Source organism: Panthera leo, chromosome A1, assembly GCF_018350215.1.
Source record: "Panthera leo isolate Ple1 chromosome A1, P.leo_Ple1_pat1.1, whole genome shotgun sequence".
In the NCBI taxonomy this organism is placed as follows: domain Eukaryota; kingdom Metazoa; phylum Chordata; class Mammalia; order Carnivora; family Felidae; genus Panthera; species Panthera leo.
The window spans coordinates 116,639,969-116,664,467 of record NC_056679.1 but is presented as its reverse complement, the minus strand read 5'-3'; the positions used below and the strand labels follow the sequence as shown (position 1 = coordinate 116,664,467).

Genomic DNA, 24,499 nt, shown 5'->3' with positions numbered 1-24,499 from the left:
CTAAAGATAAGGTCCTGACACCACAGTGTTTTTAAAGGTTGCAACCTTCCCAGCGCACAAATACAAAATTCTTTTTGCACACTCTCTCCTTGTTTTGAAGCAATGCTAACACCCTTTGGTTAACTCATTTTTCCTTAAACTGAGGAATCTTACAGTCTTTCAATCTATAGGGCACAATTTAATTAACATGATTGGACTTGGAAAGGCCAGTCATCAGCAACTCTGTAGGGTGAAGAACTCTGACAGATGACTCACTATGTGTTGAGTTGGGGGTTGAGGGGTTAATGGGCAGCAGTCGGGAACTGTGACTGCTCCATTCACTGAATACAGAAGCATCACCCCAGGGAGGTTGCTCCTAGCTCTCAGAATTCTCTAGTGTACACTCAAGCATTTTCTATGGTCTATGCAAACCAATCTCTTGATGACAAATCACCCAAGCTACTTCATTTAATATTTTATTTAATACATTATCCAATCACTTCTAGAAAGGTCACCTCCATAGGAGAATATGGAATATAGTCAGAGTAGTAATTCTGGCACAGGAAATGGTCTCCAAAATCTCAAAAGATTAGACCATTGCATCAAGTCACCTATTAAATTCAACATTCAGAATTACTAAACAGACAGCCTCACTCTATGTGGATGGGCTAGAGACATGCCATATCAGTATGAGCACTACTTTGCCCTCAGGATAGCATCTCTGTCCTCAAACAAAAGAGAAAGTTGCTGTTCCCCCTTCTTTGCTGTCTTCCAAAACTCCCTGGGCAGGCCAAGGGCAGATTGTGGACAAATTCCCCACAATCTGGTTCAGAAGCCACAGTAGAAGGCTAAGATTCTGACTTTTGGTCTCAATGGTCTCAGCCTTAGGCAACTTTCCTAGAGCTTTGCTAAAAGCAACCATCTCAGTACCTATTGGCAGCATTCAATGGCACTTCAATTCTGCCTCTGCAGTTAGAGCATGTCTCTTTCACATACCAGCCATCTGCACCCATGCAGAATAGCTGCTTGCACTAGCCCAGGAGTCCTCAGGGCCTTCCACAGTTCTGTACCCAGAAAGGATGGAGGAGGCAGAGGAACTTGTCACCCATCCTGGCCAGCAGTTGTGAAGTCCATCAGCAACTCAGTTCTAGAAGAAACATTTTCTAGAAAGAGCAGCAGATGGCAATCAGGCAAGAGTCAAGACTCAGATAGTCGCTTCTGAATTTCAGCCACAAGATTTTCCCGTTTAATAGCCACCTGTAACATAAAAGAACCTTCATGTGACAAACTATAGAGTGATACTAGATTCTTAGTCACTGCTTTTCCACATGCGTTTTACTCTGCATCTGCTCCCACTACTTATGCAACCAACAGGGAGAAGTATGGGCTTCAAGCTGGACTGGACAATGTATGCCCTCAAGAGATTCTAACACCTGGGGCACCTGTCTCGCTCAGTGAATAGAGCATGTGACTCTTAATCTTGGAGTTCTGAGTTTGAGCCCCATGATGGGTGCTGAGATTACTGAAGAAATAAAATCTTTAGGGGCGCTTGAGTAGCTCAGTCATTTAAGCATCTGACTCTTGATTTAGGCTCAGGTCATGATCTCACAGACTGTGAGGTTGAGCTCTGCACTGGGCTCTATGCTGACAGTGTGAAGCCTCCTTGGGATTCTCTCTCTACCCCTCCCTTGCTCACCCACTTGCAAAGTATGCTCTCTCTCTTTCTCTCTCAAAATAATTAAACATTAAAAACAAAAACAAAAAAGAATCTAAGAAAGACAGAAACCCTTGGTTCCTTCCATTTCCCCCACTCACCTCCTCCCTGCTGGCCACTGAACGAAGCTTGATTATCCCTTCTTTCATTTCTTGCTCACCAATAATGACCACCAGTGGAATGCCCATGTCCTCACAGTAGTGCAGTTGCGTTAGTAGTTTAGGGTTGTTTTTATACAGCAGCTCTGCCTGAAAACAGTGAAGACAGAGTAAGGGGCTGAGGAATAACCACATTACTCAACCCCAGGAACAAGCATTGCCAAAGAAATAAGGACTTAACCCTTCTACTAGAAGACACTTTAGTGAAGACCAGAAATTTCTTAAGTTCCACCTTGCATAAGGTAGAAATGGCCACCTGAATGTCCACATATACCTAGATGACCTGGATATCAGATTTATCATACCTTGATCCCAGCATCCCAAAGTTCTGCAATTAGCTTCAACCGTTCATGAAGAAAGTTCTTCTGTGGTGTGGCCACAAACACTTGGGTCTCTGTAGTCCGTATCTTCTGACCAAAAGTCTGATTAAAGAGAGAGGAAAAACATAAAACTAATAAAAAAAGCCAAAACTTCCTGTGCATCAGAAACTTTAAAAAAAAAAAAAAAAAAAAAGGACAAAAAGAATCATCAGAAAAACAGTCCCACTGTATATCCAAAAACATGAGTTTAAGTCTCTAGCCCCACTCCAGCCCAACCTAAGACCTACCTTCATCCTCTGCTCCACAATAGAGAAGATTCGCTCTACCCCAATACTGAGTCCCACACACGGCACCTTGTGGCCCTTGGGGTCAAACATGCCCACCAGCTTATCATAGCGTCCACCAGCAGCCACACTACCCACATTGAAGGACTCCTGAGCCTGAGCCGGGGTCTGTAGTAGCACTGCTTCATAGATTACTCCAGTATAGTAGTCCAGGCCCCGAGCTAGGCTTAGGTCAAAAGAGATCTGTGGGAACAAGGCTATAGTAAGTCCCAGAAAACACTCAGGACCCCGAGAGCCCCAAAGCTCAGCCAAAGGTCCACTGCCAACTCAGCTTACCTTCTCAGCAATTCCAAATAAAGTCAGGTATTCAAATAGCAGCTTCAAGTCCCCCAAGCCATCTAGAGCCTGCTTGTTCTGTGATAGTCTAGGATCCTGGAACATTTGCTCTATCAAGGAAACCCCACCTAGGGAGACATATGGGGAGAAATAAGGTCTGTGCTATTCACCCAGATTTGTTTTATCCAAATTTATTCCTAATTTGTTCCAGCCAGTCCTCCTTACTTTATTTTTTAATGTTTATTTACTTATTTTGAGAGAGAAAGAGAGAGTAAGCTCTCACAAATGCATGCAGAAGTGGGCCAGTTGGGGAGGGGCAGATAGAGAGGGAGAGAGAAAGAATCCCAAGTAAGCTCTGCTGAGTCAGTGCACAGCCCAACTCGGGGCTCGATCCCATGACTCATGAGATCATGACCTGAACCAAAATCAGGAGTCAGACACTTAACCGAATGAGCAACCCAGGTGCTCCTACTCCTCTTCATTTTCTTATTAAAAAAAAAAAAAAAAAAAAAAAAAAAAAAAAAAAAAAAACCTCAAAAATAAATAAACATTAAAAAAAATTAAAAAATTAAAAAAAAATCCTGATGTCTTATGACCAGACTCACCTCTGCTTCTTCCATCTGAAGACACAAAGTGGTTACACTAAGTAAAAGTGAAATTAAATTCAGGCCAGGTTCTGATGTCACACATCTTCAGAAAGGAGCTGTTTCAGAGGCAGAAGTTTGTACACCCATCACCCTCACTCCACTTCTATCACATAGCCCACAAAACCCTGGTTCTTACCATGACATTGAACATAGTCCCCAATTCTATCAGCCACTTCAGGAGCCAGGCCTTTCTTTGCCACCATCTCATGTCTCACATCTTTCCAAGATATCTGTGCAAACACCCAAATATTAGCCCAGTTCCAAAATCCTTCTTTATCTAACTGGAAATGTCATGAGTACATAACATTATACTCAGCAAACTCAGAGGCAGCTCAGGAAATCCAGCGACAGGGGTATAGATTTGAGGGCAGGGCAGAGACTCGGATATGGTCTATTAAAACATGTCTTTTTTGTTACCTTGTCTAGTTTGTCTATCGAGGAGCAGATGGCATGGAACTTGCTTTCAGGAACACCGCAGACAGCAAACATCCCATCCAAAACCCGCCGATCATTGACCTGGGAACTCAGTGGAAGTAACACAAGTGCCTCATCAATGCCCTTTCCCTCAAAACAATTGCAGTCCCTACTAGCCTGTCTCATAAAAATGACAGAAAAAAATTTCATAGGATGACTATATAGATATACATAAAATTAAATAACTGTTCTGAGAAAATGCCAGATCTATAGGATTAAAGGCTGGGATCACCTATGTTTTAGGACATAATCAGGCCAAATCCAGATTTTTCCCCTCAGTCCTTAGCCCTGGTCTCACCTTAATGATGAAGTCCCCCAGCTGCAATCCACTAAGAATTTCACACATGATCTTCAAACACTCTGCGTCAGGGATCATAGGATCAAACTGACCAGCAATGTCAAAATCCTACAACAACGAAAAAGATGGGGGAAAAAAGTCTTCACTGAGTAGCCAGTTCTCAGGTTGTAGCCTCCCAAACTATCAAACCATGCTGCCCCCATCAGGTCACTTACACACTGGCAGAACTCCCTGTAGCGGCCTTGGACTATGGTTGGGCTCTCCCGCCGCCACACTTTTCCAACATGGTAACGTTTCATCTTCTTCACCTTATTCATGGCCAGATAACGAGCAAAAGGGACCTCACATAAATAAGTTAAGGAGAAAGGATACTACATCCAAAGCTTAGGCCCAGTGTGTAGACATTTGAGAGGAATGGGCCATTATCAATTGGATCTCATCCACTAGGATGAGAACAAGGACCTTCTCTGTCTTGTTTCCCACTATTCCCAATGCCTAACAGTGCTTGACATTCAATATATATAAAGGAAAGAAGGAATCTCTCCAAGCAAAAGTGCAAGTTCAGTAAAAAGCAGGGGAAGCTGGCCTACTGGCCACTGAATGAAACAGAAATGCCCCAAGAACTTCCAAGTATGGGCTATTACTTCCTATTCAGACCAATTCTCAACCATTTCAAAATAGTCAAGTTTCAGAACCTGGATTTCCTTGCAACTATGTCGATGTTTTTTAAAATAGAGGTCAAAAACCACCTGCCCCTTCATGACCCCAGACGCCTGTTTACAATGTACATTGCTGAGCCCCACTCCAGCTATAGAATTAAGAATATCTGGGGATAATGGCCAGAAATCTGTATTTCTGCAGGCTTCCACAAGAGATTCTGATACATAATAAAGTTAAATGACAACGCTCCAGGCCAGGCTCTGCTGGCAGAATTGCTTTCTGGGAGGAACTAGAAGTAAAGGCTGCTGCAAACAGACCTAGGGGGCCCAGAGGCACTTTTGTCCCTTTTGTCAAAGAAAGTCGTCTGGGTTTGGAAACAGATGTCAGTCTCCAACACTTAGAAAGATACAGTAAGGTCATAGCGCAGGGACAACAGCTCTCCACCCTGATCCTTCAGATCATAGATGAGCCCAGAGTCCTCTCCATACTTCTCAGTGAGCATTTCCTGCAGGGATCAAACAAAAAATGCCACAGTTCAAAGGACTCCAAAACACAGGCTAAAAGTTCTTTCAAAAACTGAAGACAGGTGAAGAAATGGAGTCCCAAAAGTTTTTCCTTCTTACCTTTAGCTCAAATGCGGGAGTATCTAACCTCTTTGCTCCATGACGTTTAAAGCAGCCAACAACCATATCAAGAATTTTCTCCCTCACAACCATCTGCTGGGGACTAATATCTCTGGTGCCCTAGAAACCAATAGGAGCCATGGCCAAAACAAAGACAAAAAACAAGTCCATTTAAGACAAAGAGTTAAACAACATCTATAATCGAAGGTCTGAAGTTGAAATCTCTTTGAATTCAGATGAATGATCCTCATAAATATCTCAAGAATAGGGAATTTTGGGGGCGCCTGAGTGGCTCAGTCGTTTAAGCGTCCGACTTCGGCTCAGGTCATGATCTCACGGTCCGTGAGTTCGACCCCCACGTCGGGCTCTGTGCTGAAAGTGCAGAGCCTGGAGCCTGTTTCAGATTCTGTGTCTCCCTCTCTCTCTGCCCCTCCCCTGTTCATGCTCTGTCTCTCTCTGTCTCAAAAATAAATAAACGTTAAAAAAAAAAAAGAAAAGAATAGGGAATTTTTTTTTTTGATTCGTCTAAAAAGACATTAAAAGGGATTAGGAAGAGACAAGCAGAGCAGAGGGAAGAACTGAGGGCAGTCCTCCAAGGAACCCTAATAGGACAGGGTAGGGAAAAGGGCATTACCTTTGGGGTCTTGATGATAAAATTTGATTTCTCTTGTTGTGGTTTCAGTTGGGATGTTAACACTGCCTCTGCAAACTGTCAGAAAAAGGAATGTGAGGTGTGCTCCTTTCAAGACTGTCCAGACCTGTGACACTTCTGGCCCTATGTCCAGACCTACAAAGACATTTGGCCCTGAGCATCAGGCAGACTGAACACTGTTTTATCTACTCCAATCTCAGCCTCACTCTAAAACATATGTTGTATGTGCATTATATATGTAATACATATGAGATCAGGTCTTTATCATAGTTGTTGTTTTTAAATGTATTCACTATATTTGGAGATTTTAAACATCTGAAAAAGCTTAAGCACCTGAGAACAATGAAGGCACAAAACAACCCACCACTACCACCACCAACCATCCAGGAGTAGGGATTAGTATGATCCTACAATTCTCAATTCCTACTCAAAGAGCAAAACCATAAATTTTTTAATAAGATAGCAGCAGTCATTAGGCTTAGAGACACGGAAAAAGCAACCTGAAGACAGAAAAGAACGAGCCCAAAACAAACATGCCCATGGAATGAACAGGAATGGATATCCAAATTGAACTAAAAAAAGCCAGATTGGTAGGATGCTGTGACTGAAAATTAATAACAAGATCTGAACCCTGTTATTTATGATAGCAAAGCCTCTGCTAGGGTGTTTGACAAAGTAAAACAGATTCGGTAGTTTGTTTATTAGCAGAAGGCTGTATGCTCCTTTCTGAAATATAGAGGGTGTGAGAGTTCCATATTTTGGCGGATTCTCTCCTCCAAAGGATGACAGTTCACAATCCTTCCTCTGCAATTCCAAAATCCTAAAACCTCTAAAAACCGAAAATGTTTTTTTGTTTTGTTTTGTTTGTTTTTGGAGGGATGGGCGTTGCTCATTTTGAGGTAAATTATAATGTGAACTCAGCCCACTTATGGGCTTCAGTCATCTCACTTAATGGGAATATTCACATACTTTGCTTAAGAATGTGTTTGACTCTGGGGCGCTTGGGTGGCTCAGTCGGTTGAGCGGCTTCGGCTCAGGTCATGATCTCTCAGTTCGTGAGTTTGAGCGCCGCATCGGGCTCTGTGCAGACAGCTCAGAGCCTGGAGTCTGCTTCAGATTCTGTGTCTCCCTCTCTCTGCCCCTTTCCCGCTCATGCTCTGTCTCTCTCTGTCTCCCAGAAAATGAATAAACGTTAATAAAAAAAAAAAAAAAAAGAATGTGTTTGACCCCAAGAAGTTCACATAAGGGATTGTGGACCTATATCATAAATGTATCCGTAGATAAATCATTTAACCTAGCTCACTGTCTCCTCAACAATAAAATGGAAATAATCACAACCTCTCAAGACTGCTATGAGGATTAAATGACAAAGCATCTAAAACGCTTAGCTTAGTACCCCTAAACTACTCAAAAAACCCTGACAATACTAATGGAGTGCAGGTCGCGAATCCCTGCTCCGGATCTGGAGATCCTGCCCCGACAGACCACTCAGCCTGGCTCACCTGGCTGTGAAAATGGACCTCCCTGATGCACACAGCACGGGGCGACCGCAGAAGCTGGCCAAACAGTGAAGCCCAAACCCTCATGTGCAGGAATCCGAACGGGGGCATCGTGTAGCAAGAAAGCGCTTTTCCGAGACAGGCGCCAAAACCTGGGAACGAAGCAGGTCGGACCCAGTAAGGGTGCAGAGCGCTGCAGAAGGTAGCCCTACCACCCTGGAAAAGAATACTTCCGCACCTTCCAAACCCTACTGGCTGGCCCCGGACCTCCCAGGCTCACGCCCAGTTTCCGTACTTCCGGTAGTAGCCGGAAGTGATTTTGTGCTCGGCGGAGGCTCTCTAGGCGTGTGGGCCAGTGACTCGATAGCCGGAAGTTATCCGAGTTGAGGCTGCGGAAAGCCCAGACGATCTAGACAGCAGTCAGCGCTAGTTGGCGTAAGTATGGCAGAACGTGCAGCACTGGAGGAGCTAGTGCGACTTCAGGGAGAGCGCGTGCGGGGCCTCAAGCAGCAGAAGGCCAGCGCTGAGCAGGTGCGACCCAGGTGGCGGGGAGAAGCCAAATTAGGGCCAGGGAGGACATAGAGCTGGGTGGTCTGCATAGAGGAAAAAGATGTGGGAAAAGAGACCAGACTAGTGGAGAGGAGCAGGGCCTGTTTGGGGAGGTGGCCGGGGTAGGACGAGGGAAGGAAAGCTGGGCCTGGAGAGCTAGATTCTGATGAGGGAGGGATACTGAATGAATGGCTGAAGAGGGAAGGGAGTGTCAGAGTGATAGACCAGCCCCTGCTTTACCCCCACAGATCGAGGAGGAAGTGGCAAAACTACTAAAACTGAAGGCACAGCTGGGCCCTGATGAAGGGAAACAGAAGTTTGTGCTCAAGACCCCCAAGGTAAATATAATTTCTTTTCAGAGTCTCTGGGAGGGCCCTTAATTCCCCTCCTAATGGTGGATGTGCTTGTTTCCCTGAACAGTTGCTCTGGGTGGTGGGCTGAATTGGAGCCTGAGTCATTCTGGGATAGCAAAGGGATGGCAGAAACTAGGCCAGCTGGTTGCCTAGGGGAGTATGCCAGCTACTTCCACTCCTTCTTTCATTCAGCAAATATTTGTTGAGTGCCTACTATGTGCCAAGCACTGTAGGAAGTAGTGAGAGTATACCATGTTGAACAATACAGCCTGTCCTCATGGAGCTTACATTCTACTGAAGGAAACAGACTTAGGACAAATAATCCCACTCTTGACTATGTAATTATAAATTGTGATAAATGACATAAAGAAATAAGAATTCTCTGAGAAAAATAAGAGAGAACTAGAGTTTGAAAAAGCATCCCTGAAGAAGTGATATACTAACTGACATAACACTTAAATGGGAGGTAGCTAGAGGAGTATGGAAATCCTGAAGGAGAAAAGAACCCTACTAGTTTCCAGGAACTAGAAAAAGACCCGTATGAGTAGAACCAAATACAGCGGGAAAGTACAGTGGAATGGAATGAGGTTGCGGATTACTAGCCCAGCCTCAAGGATTTCAGTTCAGAGGCCACACTCTTTGTAAGTTCTGTAAGCACAACTATTTACCATGGTTTATTTACTCTGAGAGGCTGAGACTAGGTGTCTGGAACTGAGTAGATATTTAATAAACGTATGTGAAATTGGATTCCAAAGGAGAGGGGTCTTCCTTGTGTTGAGATGTCACCTTTTAAGGTTAATTCTTTAGGCTCCTAAATTCACTGAGCTATTCCTTTCCACACACAACTCATTTCAGCAGTTAAAGAGACAATGTAAAATCACAGAGCAGTGATAATCAATAGTTATTCAAACTATTTGGTGAAGATTAATGGGGAATTTGTGATCATTCAGGCTGGCCTCACTTAAATCTAACAATCAGTCTTAACATCGCTAAAAGTAGGACAGCCAGATATTATGTTGCTCCTGATGTGATGCAATAAGAAGTACACAGCACCACCTATAAAGTATTCTTGCCAAGAAAAATTGAACCTGAATCTAATCAGGTCTTCTGACCTAACTACCAGTTTACCAGAAATAAGGGAGATGGAGGAATGTGTTAAGTGACACGTTGAATATATTGTTAATAAAATCTAGAATATGAAAAGTTCTTTAGGACAAGTGATTCAATTTCCTCAACAAAGAAATGACACTTCTTTAAAAAAGGAAAGGAAACTTTTGTAGATTAAGCAGACAAGAGACAACAAACACAATGCATGGGCTTCATTTAGAATCTCATTAGAACAAGCCAATCATAAAAAAATATTCTTGAGGCAATTGGAGAAAATTAAACAGAGCTGGAGTATTAGATAATATTAAAGGGTTGCAGTTTGTTTCCTTGGTTTAATAAACGTAGTGTTTTGGCTTTTTTTTTTTTAACTGTGTACATTACAGAATCATACTGAAATATTTATTGACAAACTGGTATGATGTCTGGATTTACTTTAAAACGCTCCAGAAAAAAAAAAATGTTGGGGCTTAGATAAAATTAACAGATGCTGATGGTTATTGAAGCTGGGTAATAGATACATGGTGGTCTATTATACTCTTCTCTATAATATGTGTTTGAAAATGTCTATACTGTTTTAAAAGAAAGTGAGACTATATTGGAGAGTTAATATCCACTTTGTTGAAACACACTGAAGTGTGATTTATATTAATAGAAAATTCAGTATTATGGGGACAGGACTCTTTCAAGAGGTTTTTGTGGTCAAAATTATTAAAAAAATTTTTTTTAATGTTTATTTTTGAGACAGAGACAGAACACGGGCAGGGGAGGTGCAGAGAGAGAGGGAGACACAGAATCTGAAGCAGGGTCCAGGCTCTGAGCTGTCAGCATGGAGCCCATTGTGGGGTTTGAACTCACGAACCACAAGATCATGACCTGAGCTGAACTTAACTGAGAAATTACTCATTTTATTGAATATCAACCCTTGAGTACACTCTTTTTTTGTATTCTGCGTCATGAAATGGGAAGTATACATAGAGCACTTCTGCATTCTAAGGTAGGAAAAACACACCCTTGTATGAGTTTTAAGCTGGACTAGGTACTTTTTTCACATAACACCTTTTTTATTTGAGAGAAAAACCGAAAGACAAACTTTTGTTTTTAAGATTTGGGTATTTGGCAGACATTTTCATGAAAATGAATGAAGTGAGCTTTGTCACCTCAAGGAAGATATCTGACCATATTTCTACTGGTGATAAAATTCAAGCACTCAAGTGATAGTTAGGGTTTTAGGAAACTTGTATCTTCCACCATGAACTAGACAGCTTCCCAATACAGTAAAGACTTTCCTCTCGAGATCTGTGTTGCTATTAACAAATGTGTTTTCTGATATTGTATAATGTAGTGTGTAAATATTTGGAAGATCTGTATAATTTATCAATGAACCAGTATTTTCCTCATGACCAACGTATGATGTTATAAAATCATGCATGGGTAAAAAGCTCCATTTAAAGTACAACAAGGAGCTGGGGCACCTGGGTGGCTTAGTCAATTAAGCATCCAACTTTGGCTCAGGTCAAGATCTCGCAGTTAGTGAATTTAAGCCCCGCATCGGGCTCTGTGCTGACAGCTCAGAGCCTGGAGCCTGTTTCAGATTTTGTTTCTCCCTCTCACTCTGCCCCTCCCCCACTCATGCTTTGTCTCTGTGTCTCTCAAAAATTAATAAATGTTAAAAAAAATTTTTTTAAGTACAACATGGAGCAATAGATATTTTTTAAATTATGGTAAAATATATGTAACACAAAATTTGCCATTTTAACCATTTTTACACTTGATCTTAGCCAAAAGGCCGAGAAGCGATACCATTTTAACCATTTTTAAGTGTACAGTTCAGTGGCATTAGGTAGGTTCACATTGTTGTGCAACTATCACCACCATTCTTCCCCAGAATCTTTTCATCATCCCATACTGACATTCTGTACCCAGTAAGCAGTAACTCTCCACTCTACCATTCCTCTAGTCCCAGATAACCACTGTTCTACTTTCTGTCACTATAAATTCTGGGTACTATATATAAATAATGGATTTTAATGTAATAGTATGAAAAGTAATCAATGAAGTTTCAGAATCCACATTGCAACCAGTCTTTAAGAAACCACCATTTGTTGGATTTTGGTATAGTTTAAGAAGAATATCTACAGTTAGCTGAAAAGTTTATTAAAATATTCTTTCTTTTACAGTCACACATCTTTGTAAGGCTAGGTTTTCTTTACGCAACCAGAACAACATATCACAACAAAATTAAATGCATAAAGTGTGTATGAGAATACAGTTGTCTTCTGTTAAGCCAGACATTAAAGACTTGCAAAAATGTGAATCAGCATCACACTTTTCACTAATTTTTGTTTTGTTTTGTTTTGTTTTGGAAAGTAGTTACATTTTCCTAAAATTTCTTTTTTTTCAATTTTTTGTTAACGTTTATTTATTTTTTGCGAGAGACGGAGTGTGAGCAGCAGAGGGGCAGAGAGAAAGAAGACAGACAATATGGAGTAGTCTCCAGCTTCAAGCTGTCAGCACAGAGCTGGACGCGGGGCTCAAACTCATGAACTGATCATGACCTGAGCCGAAATTAGATGCTTAACTGACTGAACCCCCCCAGGCGCCCCTCATAGTTTTAATTTCTAATATAATTAACATTGATAGGTATAATTCACTTTGGGGTCCTTAAGAAATGGTAAGAGTTTAAAGAGGTCCTAAGACCAAAGACTTGAGAATAGAGCATAGATGCCCAGAATAGAAGCTCTGACCTGAACGAACGGCATTCTAGTCCTGACCACCACAGAACTGCTGTAATGATTTAACTTCTCAATATCCTGTAATTCATCCATAATTTTGCCCCACCTATATCAAGGGCTATTAGAAACAAATTAGAGAAGAAATAATACTTATTAGATTTTTTTTTTTAAGTTTTGTTGGGGGAAAACATTTCTTATAAAATTTGGAATTTAACTAGCTAAGCCAGTTTCATTTGGTTCTATACATGTCATCAGGTAGGTATTTTCTATTAGGCAGGGAAATGTTCTGGTATCACATAAAAAGGTTTTAGGAAAACTTCTCAGAAAATAGCGTTCTAGAAAGTAGAACCAAGCTAAAAAGGGGATGGAATTTAGAGGGGTATTAGCAAATGGGTGTGATAATTAATAGGGAATTGTTTGTGCTTGCTTTAGAACTCAGTAGCCTGTAGGAAAATCTAGGTTTGGGACATTGTTTGCCTTCGTTATCACTGAGGTCATGCTTTTATATTTCTAAGCCTTAATGTTCTCTGTTTTTAAATCCCATCCCTGATTCTGTGGCTGATTTCAATTCCCAAGGGTACAAGAGACTACAGTCCCCGGCAGATGGCCATTCGGGAGAAGGTGTTCGATGTAATCATCAGCTGCTTCAAGCGTCATGGTGCAGAAGTAATTGATACACCTGTGTTTGAACTGAAGGTGAGGGATGGGTGAGGAGAAATTGCGTGGTGGAAGAGTGGATATATAAACAACTAAGAAGATAAAGAGACAGTGAGGGCCCAAAGGGTGTCTTTCCTGTTGTGGACAAAGACCAATATTTTCTCCAGTGAGAAAGGAGACAGGCTTGGTCTTGAAGGAGAGGCCCTGCTTTTATTTACCTTGGTAAATGGCTGGTGGCTTACAAAAGAGAGCCCTTCTTTTTAGTGAAATTTGTTATGATCCTATTTACAGTGAATTCCCTGGTACATCTACTTGGGATGTTTTGAAATACACACAGACCATACATATAAAGTATAAATATGCAACTAGTTTCCTGTTAATGTACCCTGAGAATGTTTCTCGTTCTTTACTATTAAGAAAAAACATTGCAGGGTGCATGGGTGGCTTAGTTGGTTAAGCAACTGACACGTGGTTTTTGCTCAGGTCATGATCTTGTGGTTTGTGAGTTCAAGCCCTGAGTCAGACTCCATGCTGACAGTGCGGAGCCTATTTGGGATTCTTTCCCTCTCTCTCTGCCCCTCCTCCTCACGTGCATTCTCTCTCTTTCTCTCTCTCTCTCTCTCAAAAATAAACTTAAAACAAAAACAAAAACAAAAACCAGATTGCTTCCTGGTTAAAACCCAGTGACTCCCATTATATTTATCACAAAATCCAAAGTCTGTTCCTGCTTACGAGGCCCTACATGATCTGGCCATTTGCCTACCTTTTCCATCTCTTCCCTTGCTGTTCTTCCCCTTGGCTACTATGCTACTCTGGTCTTCTTTCTATTCCTGCAACATTCTAAATATATTTCTATCTCAGGGCCCTTGTACTTTTTCTTCTCTCTTCCTGAACTCCCTTTCCCCTAACTCCTAGACTTTAATTTCAGATTAGAGATGAAAGATTTTAATTTTAGATATAAACTCAAATGCCATTTTTCAAATGGTCCTCTCCAACTATCTTGTCTAAAGTAGCCCTTGTCTATCACAGGACCTGTATTATTTCCATTCGAACAGCTATCACTAACTGGAAGTATCTGTTCGTTGGTTACTTTGCATTAGTGTACTGTCCATCTCTTCTCATTAGTATGGAAGATCCATGAGGGCACAGATTACCTTTGACTAGTTCACTGATGTGTAATCAGTGCTTAGAACAATATCTGGTACTGGTGGGCATTCATCTGCAGGGCAAATTCGTAGAAATGGAATTACCGTGTCAAAAAGTTGTACTCATTTATGTTTACCAATTGTATTCATTTCCTAGGGCTCCCACAATAAAGTGCCATAGACTGGGTTACTTAACAAATTTAATGTCAGGAGTCTAGAAGTCCAAGATAAGATATCAGCAGGGTTGGTTCTTTCTCAGGGTGAGGAGGGAAGGGCCTGTTTTAGACCTCCCTCCTTGACTTGTAGATGGTGTCTTTTTCCCACTGTCGTCACATCATCTTCTGTGTCCAATTTTCCTATTTTTTATAAAGACATTAGTTATATTGGATTAGGGCCTATCCTAATGACATCATTTTAGCTTAACTACCTCTTCAAAGACCCTATCTCCAAGTAGAGACACATTCTGAGGTTACTGGGGGATAGGATTTCAATATATGAACTTTGAAGAGGACACAGTTCAGCCCATAACACCAATCACTATATGAGTGTTTCTGTTTCTATACACTGGGAATTTTCAGGCTTTTAAAACTTTGCTGTTCTGGTAGGTGAAATATGTTATCACCTTACTGAAGGCATCACATGGCAAGAACTACTTCAGTTTTGTCTTTTGACATTGCTCAAACCTCAGGCATCATAAAAACATTTAAGTGTGTTGATCTAATAACCCGCTCTTAGAAGTTAAGCCTCAAAAAACTATATATTCAAAAGAAAACACTATATGCTGAACTATATTTATTGAAATGTTAGGGAACTTTTTTTTAATTGGAATGACCTAAACAATTAACAGTAGAACACTAGAAAGGAAGGAAATACAGAGCTGCTTCTCACTGAAGTATTATGCAGCTTTTAAAAATAATACTTCAGGGGTGCCTTTGTGGCTCAGTCGGTTGAGTGTCTGTCTTTGGCTCAGGTCATGATTTCACAGTTCATGGGTTTGAGCCCCACATCAGGATCACTGCTGTCATTGCTGAGCATGCTTGGGATCCTCTGTCCCTCACTTTCTCTGCCCCTCCGCCATTCATGCTCTTTCTCTTTCCCTCTCTCTCTCTCAAAAATAAATTAACATTTAAAAAAAAAACCTTCAGCTCTGTCACAAAATGGAAATGTGATAAGCAGAAAACGAAATTGATATTTCCTTTTGATTATAATTAACATCAAATATATAAGCATTGGGATAGACAGCAGAAGCACAGACAAGTTGAAACTGGTCATGTTAGGATGGTGGGTTTTTGTTTTAATATTTCTTTTTAAATTATATATGTGGCACCTGGGTGGCTCAGCTGGTTGAGCATCCAACTCTTTATCTCAGCTCGGGTCATGATTTTGTGGTTTGTGAGTTCAAGCCCCATGTTGGGCTCTGCACTAACAACACAGAGCCTGCTTGGAATTCTCTGTCCCTCTCTTAGCCCCATTGCACTCATGCTCGCTCTCTCTCTCTCTCTCTCTCTGCTGCTTTCCCCTGCTCACACTCTCTAAAAAAATTAAAATTAAAAATAAATTTGTTAGATTTATCATCATGGCCACATTTTTTTATATTTTCTCCAGGAAACACTGACTGGAAAGTATGGAGAAGACTCTAAGCTTATCTATGACCTGAAGGACCAAGGTGGAGAGCTGTTGTCCCTTCGCTATGACCTCACTGTATCTTTCTAAACCTGGGCTCTTGGTACTTTGGATCAATTGGTTCTCATTGGGCTGAGGCTAATTTCTAACCTCAGGTATGGGGATAGCTAGACATAGATGGGATTAAATATGATGCTTGTGGCGATCAGGGAAGTTACTTGTTTAAACCAGGAATGGGACTTTGGCTAAACAGAACATAGCCTTAAAAGTCTTGTGAATCCTGAGTGAGACCTCCACGTTATGTCAGGAACCAGTTCCAACTCAGTGATTAATCCCTTGGCTCTAGAATATCTCTCCCCTGCCATGTCCAGTGGACAAAGTTCTCCTCAGTTGACCAACAGAATGTTTCCTTTATCTCTAAGCTATGTCAGAGAATCATCTGCTCAGAAATCCTACACAGAGACTTTCTACTCTCTGGCCAATCTGCCCAGCACCTTCCCATGTTCAGCATTGCCCAAGGGAGACGCTAACCAAAGAGAAAGGAACCTTAATCTTTTTTGAGACTTCTGCTGCCCCTTGTAGTAACAAAGTTGATTCTTTTTGACTTTCAGAAATGCACTTTATCTTACAGAGGGTGGTTTTACTCACACAGAGATTAGACCCCAGCTTCTGTTGGTGGTGATAATCAACTGCCACACTGTGAGAGCAGGGGGCTTTCTCCTTAACTGTTATCAGGTTCCTTTTGCTCGATATTTAGCAATGAATAAACTGACCAACATTAAACGCTACCACATAGCAAAAGTATATCGACGAGATAACCCAGCCATGACCCGTGGCCGATACCGGGAATTCTACCAGTGTGTGAGTATGTGGGGCATGATGGGTAACTTCGTCCTCCCTCTACTAAGTCCTCAACTTAGTAGAATCTACTGACTACTCATGGTGTACTGAACAAACTGGAAGTTCCAGCTAATGCTAACCTTTAGATTTCTTTAATATTTTCATTTAGAGAGTAGGAATTATTCTCCCCATTCTACATAGGAGTAAACTTGAGACTCAGCAGGATGAAGAGATCATAGGGATAAGAAAGCCAAAGTCGGGAGTAGAACTTTTGGTCCAGTACTCTTTATATTAAACCAAAGTAATCAAATCACAGCAAAGGATGAGGAAACGATTTGACGTATCATCCAGATCATCCAGGGTGGTGGCAAAGCTTCAGAATAAATAGAGAAAATGACTAAGAACTAAGGCCATATATTTGCCTCCACGGTGTTAGGAGGAAATAAGTCAAAGTGAGTGAGTGAGATAATTAAGGAATGTAGACGAAAAGGAATCCAAACCAGTAAGAGACTCAAGAATGCTGGGAGTTTCCTCTGGGCTGCTGATCACACAGATAATGAAGAAAGTGGTCTGTGCATGAGTGCAAACAGGCCTTCATAAAGAGAGAGCAGAGCGCCCAGGAGTCCCCCCTCCAAACCATCACTTAAGAAGGTTAAATCCCTGGGACACCTGAGTGGCTCAGTCAGTTGAACATCTGACTTCGGCTCAGGTCTGATCTCACAGTTCATGAGTTTGAGTGCTGCATTGGGTTCTATGCTGATAGCTTAGAGCCTGGAGCCTGCTTCAGGTTTTGTGTCTCCCTCTCTCTCTGCCCCTCCCCTGCTCATGCTCTCTCTCTCTCTCAAAAATAAACAAACATTAAAAAAATTTTTAAAAAGAAGGTTAAACCCCTGGGGACCTGTAGCTACTTTCTCCCTGCAGGACTTTGACATTGCTGGACAATTTGATCCCATGATCCCTGATGCAGAGTGCCTGAAGATCATGTGTGAGATCCTGAGTTCACTTCAGATAGGTGACTTCCTGGTCAAGGTAAGAATTGAATGGGTCTGGGAAAGCAGAATTGGGCTTAGCCTCTCACAGGAGAAGATTTTTGTGCAGAGAGACCAGTAGCCCAAGTGACCGAGACTATTGAGGCTCATGTCACGTAAAGAGGTTGTCTCCTCACTATGCCTTGGGTCCCTGCAGGTGAATGATCGGCGCATCCTAGATGGGATGTTTGCCATCTGTGGTGTTCCTGATAGCAAGTTCCGTACCATCTGCTCCTCAGTGGACAAGCTGGACAAGGTAATGACCCAGACACTTCACTCCTCTTTTCTCAGATCCCACCCTGCTCTGAGAAATGTAAAACAAGATCAGGAGAGAGGGGGGTCTGCCTCTATGCTCCTCCGAAGATTAGCCCCAGAATCTAGGTTGAAAGGCAACTTCTGCTCCAGAAATGCCCCCTCAGAATGGCCCACACTTGCTCTGCAGTGGATAAGCTACTTAAGGGTCCCTTACTGGTTTCTGTCTGCCTAGGTATCCTGGGAGGAAGTAAAGAATGAGATGGTGGGAGAGAAGGGCCTCACACCCGAGGTAGCTGACCACATTGGGGACTACGTCCAGCAGCATGGTGAGGCACAAACCCTGCCTCTCCAAAAGCCATCTATCTGACTTAAAATCTTCTGTGTGTGTGTGTGTGTGTGTGTGTGTGTGTGTGTGTGTGTGTATACGCACACATACGTGTATAGGTCAGGCAAAAAGGTAAATCCTCTACCTTTTTCCTCTTGTCAGTCAGTTGGCTTACAAATATATCTCCCCAGGTGGGGTATCCCTGGTGGAACAGCTGCTCCAGGATCCTAAACTGTCCCAAAACAAACAGGCCTTGGAGGGCCTGGAAGACCTAAAACTGTTGTTTGAATATTTGACCCTGTTTGGCATTGCTGACAAGGTGAGTCAGGTTGGGGGTGGACACCTTAGCTGAGCTCTGGGGTTTCAGATAGTTGATTCTCATCTGGTATTGACTATGATCTTGTCCCCACAGATCTCCTTCGACCTGAGCCTTGCTCGAGGGCTAGACTACTATACTGGGGTGATCTATGAGGCAGTGCTGCTACAGACCCCAGTCCAGCCAGGGGAAGAGCCCCTGGGTGTGGGCAGTGTGGCTGCTGGAGGACGCTATGATGGGCTGGTAGGCATGTTTGACCCTAAAGGACGCAAGGTGCCATGTGTGGGGCTCAGCATTGGGGTGGAGCGGATCTTCTCCATTGTGGAGCAGAGGCTAGAGGTAAGTCCTGGGGGAGGGTAGAAGCAGTCTGGGCAGTTGGTGGCACATGAGCTATCTTCTTTGATCTTGAAGGGGGCAAGTAGTACTGTTTTGGGCAAGGAGCATCTTTGCAAAGAGCTGGAGAAAAGGTGGTTGCTGTCCTTCATACACTCCCACCCCAGTAGAGGCCAGTTTTATGGATCTCTGATCATTCTTTCTTCACAGAATTCTTTGCTCTGGGTCCCTACTTCCCTCAGGGCTGTTAGGAGTCATGTCTGGTATATCCAAAGATCCAGATCTTCTTCAGAATACAGAACAGTTAATATTTTACTACTCTGCTAGGTACTGTGCTTGGTGCTTTTTGTGCATTATCTAGTAAAATTCTTACACAGCCCTCTGAGAGTAGCTATTTTTATTATTTACATTTTCTAGGCAAGGAAATTAAAGCATTATAGATCATAATTTGCCCAAGGTTGTGAAACTTTTAAGCAGCAGAGTCACAGTTTGAATCCAGGCAGCATGACTCCAAAGTCTTACTCCTAACCACTCTGATACTGTCTCCAAGTGGTAAGCATGTGTCTGAGACCTTGGGATTCCCCAGGTGGCTATCTTGACTCTCTGGCCGCTAGAATCAAGGGAAGGCCCTCAGGGCCTCAAGCATTCCTTTGCTGCTGCTCTTAACTGGCTGGTTGCATTCCCCTGGGGAATGCTCTGGCAATAACCTTCCCACTGCTCCCATCCTTTTCTCTGGAATGGAAACCACCCATGTTTCCCAGTTGAGATCACTGTTCCAGTAGTCATCTGATGTTGTAAGAACTATGAAAATAGTTTTCTAGAAAAAGACAAGGCACAGGGTGCCTGGGTGGCTCAGTTGGTTAAGTATCCAACTTCAGCTCAGGTCATGATCTTGCAGTTCATGAGTTCGAGCCCCACATCGGGCTCTGTGCTGACAGCTCAGAGCCTGGACCCTACTTCAGATTCTGTGTCTCCCCTCCCCTCTCTGACCCTCCCCTGCTCGCACTCTGTCTCTCTGTCTCAAAAATAAACATTAAAAAAAAAGAAAAAGAAAAAGACAAGGCACAGCAGCAGCATTCTCCCTTTCCCCCCAACCACCCACACCCTGGGTTGGGCCCTATGGCCGAAGTACAAGAGGGACAGTCTCTTGACTGGGCACATAGTAAGTGAGAATTAGAACTAGGTGAGCTCACAGTGTCACTTCTGTGTGAATGCTCTTGTGAACGCTTAAGGTACTAAAAGGAGACAAGTTTGAAGTTACTGTATGTAAACTACCTTTACTCTTGCCCTACATTATCTATTCTGGCAAGTCATATGTACAAGCCAGTCAGTTCCTTTCTACATCTTCTAAACACTACCTTATGCCCAATTGCTAGAGAAGACTGGGCCCCTGTGTTAATGAAGCTCCCAGAGTTGGGCCTGGTCTCTCAGAATCCTGACAATAAACAGCCTGTTCTGTTTGCTTCTTGAAAGTACTGTAAAGGGTAGCCCAGCTCTGTGACTTTTATCTGCCCCTTCCCCAGGCTTTGGAGGAAAAAGTCCGGACCACAGAAACACAGGTGCTTGTGGCATCCGCACAGAAGAGGCTGCTGGAGGAAAGACTAAAACTCGTTTCGGAGCTCTGGGATGCTGGGATCAAGGTAGAGGAGGCAAGCCCCAGGGAGGCAACAAACTTGGGAGTGCTGGGCACAGACTAAGTAAAAGCTCATCCATAGTGACTTCTTGGGAGTAGAGCTAAGCACTTGGGCCCCAAGTAGGTTGTCCCTGAGGACAATAGAAGCCAGTTCTCATCATCTGCCCTGGTCCCCTGCAGGCAGAGCTGCTCTACAAGAAGAACCCAAAGTTGCTGAACCAGCTGCAGTACTGTGAGGAGGCAGGCATCCCACTGGTGGCCATCATTGGTGAGCAGGAGCTCAAGGATGGGGTCATCAAGCTTCGTTCGGTGGCCAGTAGGGAAGAGGTACGTAGGTGGGCAGGAAGGCTGAGGGACAGGGAATGTATGCCATTTTGGCAGACCAATGCCCATTGAAGACCTGAGCAAAACCCTGGCATTCCCGTTAGTACTTACTCAGAATGAACTTAACCTGTTAACTTAACTTAATCCCATCTCCATCTATACCATGTCTCTGGCTCCCCCCAAGGAGCACTGTCTGTCTGAGGTGTTTGCCTGCCTTCCTTATCCAGCTGACCCAAGCCTGATGGCCAGAGGAAGGAGTGGGCCCTCAGGAGTAGTGGAGTCACAGATGCTCATACCACCTTTTTACCTCATCCTGGCCAGGTGGATGTCCGAAGAGAAGACCTTGTGGAAGAAATCAAAAGGAGAACAAGCCCGGCCCTTTGCATCTGCTGAGTTGAGCACACTATCAGGAGAAAGTGGGACTGGCACTATTTGAAGCTAAGACAGAACTCTACCTATGTACATCAGCAGCTTTGCACATTTCTGTTCCAGCAGGAAGACCTGAACAATGGTCAGAACACAGACTTTTTATTATCATTATTTTATTGGTAATCACAGGCCAAAATGGTCAGGTATTACACCATTTTTCATAGGAGGTCCTGGGGGTTTAGTCCAGTCTGCGCTACAGGGACCCATCCTAAGGTCTCCCCTGCAGGATGCTAACCAAATGGAGGGAATGCTCTCCACAGCCAACCGTCAAAGGTCCAATAAAATGACTCAACCACTGGAGCCTGCTTGTGTCACTATTGCTTAGCCCTGCCTTTCCCTGTGGGAGCCTGGGCCTCCCATTTCAACCACTTAAGCGGTGTAAAATGGGGAGAAGAACTTACATTAGGCGCCACGAGCTCTTCCCCAGGGTGAAGGGTGCCGCCAGCCAGCGCACATCCATGCTCTAGGAGGTGAGACTGCGAGCACATCCACCCGCTAAGGTTCCTAGTTTTCACCTGCGGGTAGGAGGTTTCCGCAGCGCACGTGCAGTGGATACCCCCACCCCCTTGGGAGGCGGGGTCGTGTTCAGAGCCAATGAGAGCTTGGGGGGTGGAGGGGTAGGGAAGCTTCCAGAGGCAGACGGGGGAGGAGGTTATAAAGCGAGTACAGAGTAGCTGGCGGGATAGCCATGCAGTCCAAGCGGGAATGTGAGGTAAGGTGGTTAGCGAGATGGGGTCGACAAGCGCCACCAGCGCTGGGAGTGGGGACTCCTTGGGCTGCAGCTCCACAGGCGAGGTGGCGGCGGCGCGGTGATCCGCCATTCCAACCAGCCCTTTCCCCTTCAGCTGTGGTGTGAGAGGGTGAATCCGGAAAACAAGGCAGCTTTGGAGGCATGGGTCAGGGAGACGGGCATCCGCCTGGTGCAGGTGAACGGGCAGAGGAAGTATGGCGGGCCACCCCCAGGTACGGTAGTCCCACCCTACGCCATCCTTGATGGTCCCGGCTGGCACCCTCTTGGGGGCGGGCGGGGCGGGGGGGGTGTTCTATCCCGGGGCTGTGCAGTCAGAAACCTCTAACCCGTTGCACCCCTTCCACCCAAGAAGCTGAGAAAACTTGTCTGTAGCTCTCCACCCACCCCGCCCGTCCGCCCCCTCGAGGGAGGGTGCCGGTCTTAAGGTGCACCCACTCTGCTAGCCCCGTTGTTAGTTCGGGCGCCTAGTTATGCCCGCGAGTCGGGGTGCGAGTGTTGCGCCCATTTCACAGATGTTTGCACATGGGCTCTCTCGCGCTGGGTTCCTGGGTTCGAACCTGGAACCATGCGGTAGGATGACGGTGCTCCTTTCCCACCCACTTCCCCCAGGCTGGGTGGGCAGCCCGCCGCCGGCCGGCTCAGAGGTGTTTATCGGGCGGCTGCCCCAAGACGTGTACGAGCACCAGCTGATCCCACTGTTCCAGCGCGTGGGCCGGCTCTACGAGTTCCGCCTGATGATGACTTTCAGCGGCCTAAACCGTGGCTTCGCCTACGCCCGCTACAGTTCGCGGCGCGGCGCCCAGGCCGCCATCGCCACGCTGCACAACCACCCGCTGCGGCCCTCCTGCCCGCTGCTCGTGTGCCGCAGTACTGAGAAGTGCGAGCTGAGTGTGGACGGGCTGCCTCCGGGGCTGAGTCGCCGCGCGTTGCTGCTCGCGCTGCAGCCCCTGGGTCCCGGCCTGCAGGAGGCGCTGCTGATGCCCAGCCCTGGGCCAGCGCCCGCGCAAATTGCGCTGCTTAAGTTCAACTCGCACCGCGCCGCCGCCATGGCCAAAAAAGCCCTAGTGGAAGGTATGGGAGCTAGGGGGTGGGGGGGCCGCTGGTTGGGGCCAAACACATTATGCCGTGCACTTTTACACGTCAGCATATAGTGTAAAGAGCAAGATAGTAGCGTTAAGAATCCCTGAGTTTTCGACCTCATGCTATTTAACCTGAGATTTTTAAATTTACGTTTGTGCTACCTACCAGCTACCATCTATGGTAACTTTAAAGCTTTCCAGGCATTATCTTGTAACTTAATCAGCATCCCAGTGACACACACAGACTGATCTTCCTCTTTAGATATGAAAAGAGACAGTTTTGAGATTGATTCGCCCAAGGTAGTCCTACCGAGTCTACCTTTTATCTACTGTAGAACTTCCTTCCTCAGGCTGTTTTGAGAATTAGGTGGCACTTAGCACATTCCCTGATTCTTGGCAGGTATTTGCAGTAAAGGTTAGCTATTATGATGGTTATAAGGTAGACAAAGCCTGCATCAACCAGCATTCCAACAAGGAAATTTAGGAGATAGCAGTTACTACACCCCCTTTACAAAGAAACACAATGAAGCCTGGAGAAGTTGCTCAAGGTTACACTACCAGGAAATGGGGAGGCTAGAAATTAAACAGGCTTGTGTTGATAGGGCTTGGGGGCTCAGGATCCAGGGGTTCGACCTGCCCTTGTCTCTGCCTTTTTTCTGCAGGGCAATCACGCCTCTGTGGAGAGCAGGTGGCCGTGGAGTGGCTCAAACCAGATCTGAAGCAGCGACTCCGCCAGCAGCTGGTGGGCCCCTCCCTGCAGTGCCTACAGCCAGAGGGCAGTCGGTTGGCCCTGGCCAGGGACAAGCTAGAGTCCCAAGGGGCTCGGGGTGCCCTGCAGCTGTTGTGCCAGCGGATGAAGCTGGGCAGCCCTGTGTTCCTCACCAAGTGTTTGGGCATGGGCCCTGCTGGCTGGCACCGCTTCTGGTACCAGGTGGTGATCCCTGGGCATCCAGTGCCCTTCAGTGGTCTCATCTGGGTTGTGCTGGCCCCAGATGTGCAGAATGGGCATGAGATGGCTAAGGATGCTGTGTCTGCAAGGTTGCTAGAGGCACTGAGTGCCTCTAGAGCCAGTCTTATACCGACTGGTGGGGCTGAGGCAGGTACCGTGGTTAAGCAGTGACCATGTCCTCTTCACAGGCAGCCCAAACGAGTTGACAGAGCCTGCATCAGTCCCCAGCCCAGCAGGCCTGGGCAGCCACCATCAGATTTCAAACGGGGAGGAAGATGGGCTCTGCCCTACCTCTGACACAGCCTCCCCTTTGGGGCAGGGCCCCAGTACACCTGGGACAGCTCTGGTTTGGCTAAGTTGTGGTGAGGGACCTTGCCATGCCCCTCCCAGCCCAGGGACTAACCTTGGCCCTTTGGTATTCCTTGGC

At 44.8% G+C, this 24,499-nt stretch overlaps 3 protein-coding genes across 4 annotated transcripts; 2 read left to right on the top strand and 1 right to left on the bottom strand.

Annotated features, from left to right (window-relative positions):
• Positions 1 to 439: 439 nt before the first annotated feature.
• Positions 440 to 7,945, bottom strand: LOC122218785 (histidine--tRNA ligase, mitochondrial). Its single transcript, XM_042937197.1, has 14 exons — positions 7,883 to 7,945; positions 7,648 to 7,796; positions 6,128 to 6,202; positions 5,494 to 5,613; positions 5,280 to 5,375; positions 4,426 to 4,551; positions 4,211 to 4,318; positions 3,856 to 3,954; positions 3,575 to 3,668; positions 2,792 to 2,919; positions 2,459 to 2,698; positions 2,157 to 2,273; positions 1,795 to 1,941; positions 440 to 1,236 (listed from the first exon to the last, which is right to left on the bottom strand). Exons 2-14 carry the CDS (start codon positions 7,753 to 7,755, stop codon positions 1,177 to 1,179), a joined length of 1,518 nt encoding a protein of 505 aa, XP_042793131.1. The 5' UTR covers positions 7,756 to 7,796; positions 7,883 to 7,945; the 3' UTR covers positions 440 to 1,176.
• Positions 7,946 to 7,993: 48 nt separating this feature from the next.
• On the top strand, positions 7,994 to 21,608 carry HARS1 (histidyl-tRNA synthetase 1). 2 transcript variants are annotated; one of them, XM_042937196.1, is made up of 13 exons: positions 7,994 to 8,079; positions 8,442 to 8,531; positions 12,962 to 13,081; positions 15,793 to 15,888; positions 16,546 to 16,671; positions 17,572 to 17,679; positions 17,836 to 17,934; positions 18,166 to 18,259; positions 18,450 to 18,577; positions 18,671 to 18,913; positions 20,431 to 20,547; positions 20,721 to 20,867; positions 21,186 to 21,608. In XM_042937196.1, exons 3-13 carry the CDS (start codon positions 12,989 to 12,991, stop codon positions 21,255 to 21,257), a joined length of 1,323 nt encoding a protein of 440 aa, XP_042793130.1. In that variant the 5' UTR covers positions 7,994 to 8,079; positions 8,442 to 8,531; positions 12,962 to 12,988; the 3' UTR covers positions 21,258 to 21,608. The 2 variants fall into 2 exon arrangements, with proteins under 2 accessions (XP_042793130.1, XP_042793129.1); XM_042937195.1 differs by having other exon boundaries at positions 8,021 to 8,175.
• A 318-nt stretch (positions 21,609 to 21,926) lies between these two features.
• Positions 21,927 to 24,246, top strand: DND1 (DND microRNA-mediated repression inhibitor 1). Its single transcript, XM_042937219.1, has 4 exons — positions 21,927 to 22,005; positions 22,139 to 22,256; positions 22,654 to 23,115; positions 23,786 to 24,246. The coding sequence occupies exons 1-4, from the start codon at positions 21,982 to 21,984 to the stop codon at positions 24,241 to 24,243; spliced, it is 1,062 nt and encodes a 353-aa protein (XP_042793153.1). The 5' UTR covers positions 21,927 to 21,981; the 3' UTR covers positions 24,244 to 24,246.
• The last annotated feature ends 253 nt before the right edge of the window (positions 24,247 to 24,499 follow it).

What these genes read in the sequence shown, in the direction of transcription:
- LOC122218785 (XM_042937197.1), bottom strand. Translation starts at nt 7,755, where the DNA reads ATGCCCCCGTTCGGATTCCTGCACATGAGGGTTTGGGCTTCACTGTTT. An exon ending in TATTTGGAATTGCTGAGAAG is followed by an intron (nt 2,699 to 2,791) that starts GTAAGCTGAGTT and finishes TTGTTCCCACAG; the next exon opens with ATCTCTTTTGACCTAAGCCT. An exon ending in TTGTGGAGCAGAGGATGAAG is followed by an intron (nt 2,274 to 2,458) that starts GTAGGTCTTAGG and finishes CTCTTTAATCAG; the next exon opens with ACTTTTGGTCAGAAGATACG.
- HARS1 (XM_042937195.1), top strand. Translation starts at nt 8,086, where the DNA reads ATGGCAGAACGTGCAGCACTGGAGGAGCTAGTGCGACTTCAGGGAGAG. An exon ending in ACCGGGAATTCTACCAGTGT is followed by an intron (nt 16,672 to 17,571) that starts GTGAGTATGTGG and finishes TTCTCCCTGCAG; the next exon opens with GACTTTGACATTGCTGGACA. An exon ending in CAGTGGACAAGCTGGACAAG is followed by an intron (nt 17,935 to 18,165) that starts GTAATGACCCAG and finishes CTGTCTGCCTAG; the next exon opens with GTATCCTGGGAGGAAGTAAA.
- DND1 (XM_042937219.1), top strand. Translation starts at nt 21,982, where the DNA reads ATGCAGTCCAAGCGGGAATGTGAG. An exon ending in GTATGGCGGGCCACCCCCAG is followed by an intron (nt 22,257 to 22,653) that starts GTACGGTAGTCC and finishes CACTTCCCCCAG; the next exon opens with GCTGGGTGGGCAGCCCGCCG. An exon ending in CAAAAAAGCCCTAGTGGAAG is followed by an intron (nt 23,116 to 23,785) that starts GTATGGGAGCTA and finishes TTTTTTCTGCAG; the next exon opens with GGCAATCACGCCTCTGTGGA.